The 9,938-nt window shown below is 36.4% G+C and overlaps 2 protein-coding genes across 2 annotated transcripts; one reads left to right on the top strand and one right to left on the bottom strand.

Moving 5' to 3' along the window:
• Positions 1-546, top strand: SMP1 (seed maturation protein). Its single transcript, XM_078965087.1, has one exon. The coding sequence runs from the start codon at positions 118-120 to the stop codon at positions 409-411; it is 294 nt and encodes a 97-aa protein (XP_078821213.1). The 5' UTR covers positions 1-117; the 3' UTR covers positions 412-546.
• Positions 547-4,516: 3,970 nt separating this feature from the next.
• Positions 4,517-9,095, bottom strand: LOC145004347 (protein PAT1 homolog). Its single transcript, XM_078963242.1, has 5 exons — positions 8,709-9,095; positions 8,161-8,306; positions 8,019-8,063; positions 7,709-7,769; positions 4,517-6,926 (listed from the first exon to the last, which is right to left on the bottom strand). The coding sequence occupies exons 1-5, from the start codon at positions 8,791-8,793 to the stop codon at positions 4,927-4,929; spliced, it is 2,337 nt and encodes a 778-aa protein (XP_078819368.1). The 5' UTR covers positions 8,794-9,095; the 3' UTR covers positions 4,517-4,926.
• Between the last annotated feature and the right edge of the window lie 843 nt (positions 9,096-9,938).

Raw genomic sequence — 9,938 nt, 5'->3', positions numbered from 1 at the left:
CATAACCACGTGTCCATCCAATCTGGCAGAATTAGACACCTGTTTCAATTACCTGTTTAGAAGTTGGAACAACACCGGCAATCTCGCACTGAACCCTACTCAGATCTACGATCAGAAATGGCGAAAAGCAAGGACGATATCAAGTACGGCACTGCACAGGCGAAGTTATCGGAAGACGAAACGTTGCGAGTGGCGTACAAATCCGGCACGCCGTTGGAAGGCGGCAAAATTGCAGATTCCGAGCCTGTGGATCTCTTCTCCGCCGCTCACAATATGGCTAATCAACAACAACAAAACAAAGGTATGATTGCAGAATCGGAGCCTGTTGATCTATTCTCTGCTGCTCGATGTGTCTCCGACGCCAACAAAACGGATGAATCCATGGCCAGTCGTCAGCCCTCCGCCAACTAATTAGGAACTCTCCGTCGATCTGGTGTACATAGTGTGCCTTATTTTGTTTCTGCTTTTGAGTTTCTATTTGTTTGTGATTTAGTAGTTTACTACAGTTGTATACATAACCAAAATAATACCTGTTTTTAAGGAGAATTTGGGGTTGTTTAGCTGCAAGGAACATGGCGCTGCCGGAGCAAAATTTCCGGCCATACAGCGGCGGATACATAAGAAATTAGAATTAGATAATCTGTTTTGAAGAACATATTTTATTTACGAATCAGGTGAGTTTATAATTATAAACGATGGTTAACAAAAACCCAACCCTACTAATATAGAGTTATTGGATTGCAACAATATAATCAAGGACCACTCGTGTAATTAATCTTGAAACTAAAGTCTTTTGAGTGAATTTAATCTTTAAGCTAAAGTAGAACTAATCTTGAACTGTCTCTAGAGACAAGGAAAAGTGAAATTTTATTTTTTGCAGTGAGTGTGAACTTAGTTGACGTGGAATTATACTAAAGTCGCCCCCGTACCAGACATAGGATCTAAGAAGAATTTTTCAAGGTCAAAGATGTTTGACCGTTAGAGGATGCGGTTTGTTATTGCTCAGCTGGCACCTCTTAACACCGTGTATAACCCGGGAAACACCACCCCCTTTCTCGTTGGGGGGCGTTAAGGCACAATTCGTTGTAATGAAGAGTTGAAGATGCTAACGAGAATTATGATTGGTTTTTGTCTTTTTGATATTTTGGACCGTTGAATAGGAAAAAAAAAATTAAACAAAAAATAATAGTGTTATAACATGTAGACCATTTTTTTACCATAATATTGAGTTGTCACATGTTATAACATGTTTTGTCATATTCAATGGTCTTATAAAAAACATTAAATCAAATTATATCGACATCGATCGATCATAGTGCGACACACCTCCTCTTACCGGTTTTAATTTATGGATCGAGACTAGAGGTGAGCAAAACCAAAACCGAGAAACCCAAACCGTTGGATTTGGGTTTTAAATTTTTAACGGTTTGGATTTTAAATTTTTAAAAACTGAAAAATGGGTTATGGGTTCGGTTTTAAGTATCAAAACCGACCCGTAGACCCAATCCATTGGGTTGAACCCGCTCTAAAACTGACCGCCATATATTTTATTATTAAATTTATTATATATATATATATATATATATATATATATATATATATATATATATATATATATATATATATATATCATTTATTTGTTTTTGTTCCGTCGGAAAATAGAAAGAAAAACCTAATCCGGTTTCGTTCTCTTCAACTCTTCAGCCTCAACCATCCAGTTGCAAGCCCTAAACTGTTCAGTCTTCACTCGTTTGTTGTCTACTTGTGTTCTTGTCACAATTTTTTATTTTGATTTTGGAAAATAGAGCTTCTCGCAACTCGCAACAGTGCACTCGGAAAATGGAGTTGTTTGAACACTTCAAAAACAAAGCACAAAGAGAAAGATGATGTGAAATGACAAAGGATGAATGAGGGTCGGCTCTATGTAGAGGATTTTTAAGGTAGGGCTTAGGGTCCCCAATTCTAAAGGCCCCCATATTCTTTAAAGTCCAAAAATTTAGTCCATTAAAAAATCCAATCCGGTAACTACAAAATAAATGAAGCAGAATAATAAATCAACAATCGTTGCACTCATGAAACTGAAACGAATTTGCATTCTTCTACCGATTTTGATTTCTGCGAAATATTCATCTCATCCGTTTTCGATTTCCGAGTATAGTAAAAGCCAAAGCGCTCCAAATTTTTGGCTCGCTTAGAGCCCCAAAATGATTGAGCCGCCCATATGAATCATCTTCTAGACAGACAACTGGTTATTTTAATGGTGGGGATAGAGTTGATTTGGAAGATGATTTTGCAAGGTTTTTGGAAGAACATAGGAAAGTGGTTAATAAAACAGAGGTTGAAGTTTATTTGTTATATGGAATGGAAAAGAGGGTAGAGGATTTTCAGATTTTAAATTGGTGGAAACTTTATTCCATAAAGTTTCCTGTACTTTCTCAAGTGTCGAGACATGTTTTAGGAATGTCGATCTCTAAGCGTAGCATCAGAGTCGGCATTGAGTGTTGGCGGGAGGGTGATTAATGCAACTAGAAGCTCCCTTACAGAGAAGACCGTGAAAGCTCTGATTTATACACAGGATTGGATACGTTCCAGTCCGATTAAAATTCAATTTAATGGAGGGTGATTAATGCAACTAGAAGCTCCCTTACAGAGAAGACCGTGAAAGCTCTGATTTACACACAGGATTGGATACGTTCCAGTCCGATTAATATTCAATTTAAAAACATGACGGTTGCATATGTGGTAGAATTGGAAGAAAAGTTGGAGAAAATAGAACTTGGTAAGTATTTTTGCATAATTATAAGTTTATAATTCAATGCTAACCTTTTTTTGTTTGTAGATGAATTAGGAAATGATGAAGTGATTCATATGGATGAAGATTAAGTATTGAATATTGAACTTGGTTGTAATGACAATTTCAATTTGGTTGTTTTAAACTTGGTTGTTTCATGTAAAGTTTGTTGTTTGTTAAACTTGGTTGTTGTAAACTTTTAGCAATATACTTTTGATATTGTGTTGTGTTGTAATTGTTTTTTTAGGTTTTTTTAATTTAGGTTGTTAATTTTGTTTCATTTTTTAAGTCTTAGACATTTGCTAAAAATAGGTTACAACCCAAAACCTACCGGTTTAAACCCAAAACCCAAACCCATTGGTTGAACCCAAAACCGATGAAATTGATCCACAAACCCAAAAACCGAAACTGATTTAAAACCGAACCCAATGGGTTCTTAAACCCAGAAATCGAAAATTATGGCTCATGCTCAGCCCTAATCGAGACGTTGATGATCTCATTGGTAGAAACAAATCGTAAGTATAACGAATTAAATAAAAACCATTTCAATACGGTCAATCCCGAGCTCGAAAACACATTATGTGTATTGTGAGAATATTTGGCAGAAAAATACAGTTCGTCTAATGTGAGACACGTCTAAGGTGTGTCCAGCAAAACTGTTTTGTTGATGTAGTTGATAGTGTTTTGTTAAACGTTGCGTGAGATAGCTTTAAGATTTGAAGTGTTTTGCTTAAACAAAACATTGAAATCATATAGTGTCAAACAAAGTTTTTTTATTCAAAATGGAACGTTTTATCAAACGCTAGAAGCTAAAAACTTCCAAATGCCTTGTGTCAAACACGCCTCTAGTGTTTATGGAATGAACACACACGCTGAGTCCATGTGTTCAACAGCTACTTCTTAAATATTAGGTGTATGTAATGAAAACACACAATACTTGGTTTCATGGAGGTTCTATTTTGTTCTTCTACATTGTTTTTTATTATGTTAGACCTGAAATCTGGAAAATGATGTTCTTTCTTTGCAGAATGAAATCATACATTCTTGAAATCAAAATCATGAGTGGCTATGGCATATGGAGTGTGAAATTATTCACCTTTCCTTGAGATCGATTACTATCAGACAAAAAAATTTAAGACGATTCATAATACTTTACCCACACAAAAAATTTCCCCTTTTATTTTATTAAAAAACAATCCAGTTTGAACCTTCATGTTTGATTTTGAAGTCTACAGCTGGAGTAGGACATTTTGAATATCTTTTTTGGAAAGAGAACTTCACCAACATATCCCTTATAAGCTTCACTCAGTTCTAGGTAATTTTGACTCTGGTTGGAATAAATCAAATTCCATACATATGATAACGCCCCCTAAGATATTATGGTCTTTATGATCCATGGTGATGGAGAATATACATCCTATATCAGCATATCAAACAACATTTCTGCTTTGAAGGTGTTTGATATATTAACCGGATCAAATGCAAGATATAGCAACATATTCTCATTGATTTGTTTAATCATCCTATTATATTTTCTCAACATCATACTTTGAAATACCAACAGATAATGGTTGCATCCAGTCAAAACAGACATACAAACACCAATGCAATTTGTAATTCCATATATTGATTTTGTAATAATCTTTCGATTAAATAAAAAATATATATATCTGTCACACTCACACAACAGCAAAAGAAGCAAGGGTAAAAACGGAAAACATTCGCTAACAAAACAAAAAAGAGGATTTCATATTCATTAGTAAGTAGTGACCAATCCAGGTAGTCCATTCCTTCTTCCCATCACCTCCAATATCAATGGCAAAAGGAACCCAAACCCCCTATACACATACATATATATCATATATATATTTCTAACCTTTTTTGTTCTAAATCCTCCTCATATCAACTACTACCAAAAGGGATTAGACATTCCAAGAGACCACAAAATAAGCTCCTCAATCCACCCCCCCAAAAAAACAGTACACAAACTAAGTCCCATCATTAAAAAAACACAATACCCAAAAAAAAAAAAACATATAACAATTCTTCCAAAAACAAACTTACTTTTCTATCCAGTATCCACAACACCATAGCACCACCCACTACTCTTCTTCTTATTCATCAACATTCACCATTCACCCATTGTTGTTGACCGGCATTGACCGCTGAGCAAAATCCAACAACACCTTCCTTTGACTTTCATTCGTATGAGGCAAACTCGCACGCAAAAGCTCAACCGGCATTTCCCGACTTATTGCCGCCATGTCAGATGGACCGGGCCCACCACCGCCGCCGCCGCCACCATGTGTCATCCACGTCTGCACAACCGTATCGTATTTACTAACACAATACTTCGTCAACATCCCGAAAAACGCATCGAAAGACGCCTGCCAAAACGCACGGTTTTGCATGCTGCAATTGTTGACCGAATTCGGATCGGTCAAAAGCTCCGTCGCCCTTTCCAAGATGGATTTCAAAACAACAGACGCCCCGTCGCCAGCTGGACTGCCAACCGGGCGGAGCGGCGGATGCTCCGACGAACACACGACCGATGCAAGACACGCACCGAGCGCCCGAAGCTCCATTCCGCGTACAAATGACGAAACCGTCCTTGCGAGTTTCTTCACCGTTTCATCTGCGGGACCACTCCCGAATAGAAACCTTAAATGTCGGAAAATCGCCATGCATACGACACGTGTCAGCTCGCTCCCCGGTGACAGATGCCGGAGGAAACTTTCCACAAGCTTCCGACCTTTCGGAAGGGAGACCAAACGTAAAAAGACTAAATCGTCCTTTGTAGCTAGCTCGACTGTGTTTCCGTTTTTTAACGGGTCGACTAACTGTAGTGACGTGGCTAAACCTTCTAGAAGGACCTGCCGCCTTTGTTTCAACTGTCCCCCACCATCTTGGAGCTGATTAAACTGTACAAACCGATCGATGTCATCGACATCTAGTAAAAGACAAATCCCGTCTTCGATTGTAACCCTAGCTGCAAGCATGGGCTCTTGTTCTAGCGGTTTGTCTAAAGCTTTTTGATCGTGGGGCCCGGTGGATGATTTGGGCGGGTCGACTTCTAGAAGCGGACGCGGGCGACGGATCGAGGAAAATGAGACCCGACCCAACGCATCAACTTGAAGAAACGCGTGTGGTTCGTTTGCAGCACGGGTTCTCGGGGCGCATTCGCGTAATTGTGTAGGACAAAAATGGTGTCTTAATTTCGCACCACTTGATTTGTTTGCTAGAATAGCTTGGTGGTAGTAATCGTCTACATACGGGTCATTACTGTGTGTAGCAGCAAGTTGCATTCTTAGAATGTTTTCGATTTCATCTGATGACATGTATTTTGATTTAAACTGAGGCCAACCTGTGGTATCGAATCGTGGGCCCGGACCACCCGGTCTAATTTTGGAAACTGGTCTAGCCCTTTGGTCTCGTGGACCACCTAACCCTAAGGGTTCAAAGTTGTTCATCATTGGTGGGGTAGGAGAGAGGTGGTGGTTCATTAGTGGTAAATGACCAAAAGGTCCTTGGAATTGAGGATGTAGTCTGTGTTGTTGGGGAGGCATCAAACCGTTTTTATGAGCAAACATTCCGTTTGAAAGGTCGGGTTGAAATTGGTTCGGGACACGGTTCGCGGGTGGACGGAACTGACCCAGATTGGAGCCGAATTGTGACCCGTGGGGCGGGTGAGACGGGTGGGGCAACCCGCCCATTTGAAGCTGTGGGTTTGATATATTGGAGAAAGATGGTGGTGGGCCACCATGGTAAGGTGGGTTAACGGGTGGCGGGTATGAGATGAAGGAAGATTTGGGAACAGGAACCGGGTCAGGAAAAGTCAAATGTTGACCGATGTTTTGTTGTTGTTGATCAGGGTATGATGATGTTCTGTGGAGATTTTTAGAATCTTCTAGAAGGTGGTGGTTAGGGTTTTGTTGTTGGAGTTGTTCAGGGTACGATGATGTTCTATGAATATATTGGTTTGATGTTCTTTGATGAAGCATTGATGTGTCTTGAGGTGGAAATGAAGAATTTGATGACCATCTGTTGCTTTCATGGGCATTTTCGGCATAAAAATTATCCTGGTCAAACCAGTTGGTCAACTCTCCTCCCTGTGCCAACTCAGCTGCAGATGAATCTATAACAACCACACAAAAGAACAAAAACATATTAATACATGATGACAAAAAAAAAAATACACTATAATAGTAAGGAGCTGTTCCTGTTTTTATCTCATTTAAGTGTTATAACAAAGACTGTTTAAATAGAAATTGTATATGATTAATAAATGTTCACAATAACATTGTACTTTTAACATTATTAATTTTTAAAAGATTAGTTTCTTAGAAATTGGCTTCAAAGAGCTTACAACCATATAAAAGTAATTGTAAGCGTGTTGCATGATAATCTACAAAAACCATCAACATATACTTAAATAGTATAATACTATCATGCAATTGTAAAAAGAATGAAAATTTTCTAACTACCCTTTTGACGATATATATATATATATATATATATATATATATATATATATATATATATATATATATATATTGCATGATAGTATTATACTATTTAAATATATGTCGATGGTTTTTGTAGATTATCATGAAGACTAATAGATGTATAAGTAATTTTTGTTTTCATTTTTCATCTTCGTTTCATACTACATAAGTGTAGTCAGAAATATTTTTAACTTGTTTTTATCACTAATCTTTTAATAACAACAAAGATAATAATTATACAAGAAATAAAAAAGGAGAGTTTGCTTATTGGGTAGCATAGGAAAAAAAATGTGGATAAAGATTAAAGACGCCCTTCTCTCACTCAAACCATTAAATTCTTCTGTTAAAAACCGCACCTAAGCACTAAAAAAATTAAAAATGGTAGATCAATGGCATAAAAAGATGCACTTACTTTCTCTAGATCCCCGATCACCATAAACTCCAAGACTTGGCCCCATGACATCTTTGTTGAGCTACAGAAATAAGATGAAAAAATGAAAGATTAAACAACCATTGAAGCACACTATATATAACTGTATGTGCATATTTTATCATGTTATACATTCAATCCCTAAAAATGTCAAATCAAAATAACTACATTCACAACATCCCCCATCATTAATGAATATGCAGAAAATATAAAGATAGCATTGGATTCCAAAAATGATTGATCCATATTATATTATTACATAACTATAATCACTGGTTTCTGTAAAACTAACCTTTGAAAATGTGGTAGAAAGATCATCCATGCCCAGAAACGTAACCTGAAACATGTAACAAACGAGTATGTGCATAAGCTTACAAAATCCATTCTAGAATCTAGATTCGTACATCATGCACATCTTTTAGCAAAATACATACCTCTTCTTGCTCCAGCTGAAACTCTTCGTCCTCAAGTTTAGCTGCTGGAAGGTCTTCTTCTTCATCTTCCAGACCTCCCAACTCAACTTCTTCAAGAACTTCATTACCAAAGAATGAATACTGTGATGCATCAAATACAACAGCGCCTGCATAGTAAGATTCATGAGTTCAAGTTGAACAAAACGTCTACACATTCAAATTGGTGCTAAATTGATACAAACAACACCCTATGGTCAATGTGAGAGCTTTTTATGGGGGTTACAGAAGTTAGGCAGGTTCAGAAACTCAATAAGACAAGTGAATCTAAGTGCAGGATCAATCTCGACACACATAAAACAATGAAACCGGTTATAACAACTTCGTAGCTCCGTCGCACATAAACGGATTAATGAATAGAATTTAACCTCCCGTTCTAGAATCTAAACATGTGAAATGAAAATGAAAATGGATGAATACAAGATCTATATGACGTCAATGCAGTCTTAAAGCTAGATACGAAATCTGAAGCACGATACGAGAAAATCGAACAAGGAGCATGAGGAAAAAACCTGCGGAATTCGAACCAAGTTGTTGATTAGGATCCCGACGATCAACGAGTTGTTGAGTATCACCTCCACCTCCCAATCTTTCCATATTTCAACTCTTCCACTACGAATCCAGAAAGACGAAACGAAAATACAAAAATCTATATAATAATTCTGAATTAAAAATTAATTCTAAACCCTAAAAAGAACAGGAAGACGCGAACGACAACAAAATATGATTAATTAAGAGACATGAGTGAAAGAAACCCTCGAGCGATTTATCCTAGGGTTTGTGATCAAGAATTAGGGGAAAAAGGACACCCAGATTTGTTGGATAACGATTAGAGTACAAGTGGTTTATAAAGAGAGGACGGTGAGGCCTGAAGGTCGAACGGGAAGGCTTGGTTTTCAACGATCGACAAATCGGACATAATATGACTCATATTCTCCAAATTACATAATTTTACAAATTAATCGAATAAACCATATATTTATGTGCTTCAATTTTTTTTAAAGTTCATTTTTTTAACAATCTTAAAAACAAAAAATTGTTCTTTTAAATGCTATGTATAATGTATAGTTCATCTACAAAAAAGTTAGATAGACCCATAAGCCCATGAACAACAAATCAATATCTATCATCAATGTATATTGTGGCATCAAGTCAAAGTTGAGGTGTAACCATCGGATTGAGTCAATGATATTGAATATGATGAAAATTTGTGTATGTATGTTTTCTTGTATTATGAAGAAACTTTGGATTCTTAAACAACTCATTTAAATTGTAATCCTTGTAAGGGATAAAGTAATCTAAGTAAGGATGGAACCAGAATTTTAGAATAAAAAGGACATATATCGAATAAAATTTTATTCTATTGAATGCATTCTCTAATTCACGAATCTAAGAATTTTATTTTGATTTCTATTATATCCGCATTAATTTTTTTCAATGAGGTTCAATATTGATTAACTCTTCCATAATATTTTTATTTTTTTTTGATGTTGTTGATTTGTATTATTCACATATTCCTTACTAATACCCCAAACGGAATACAATTATTGGTTATAAACGTCTTCTTTTCATTTGTAAGAAGATCAATTACTTCTTTTTTATTTATGATTTGTAGTGTGATTATTCAAAAACAAATTAACAATCTTAATAATATTAGTTATTGTAAATTACAAAAAAAATACATATATACTTGAGTTATCATCACAATGAATATATATGAATCATAACACGATCATTGCCAA

Source organism: Lactuca saligna, chromosome 7 (assembly GCF_052625555.1).
Source record: "Lactuca saligna cultivar CGN05327 chromosome 7, ASM5262555v1, whole genome shotgun sequence".
Lineage (NCBI taxonomy): Eukaryota > Viridiplantae > Streptophyta > Magnoliopsida > Asterales > Asteraceae > Lactuca > Lactuca saligna.
Note: the sequence above shows the minus strand (reverse complement) of the source record. Positions and strands in the feature narration are given on the sequence as shown.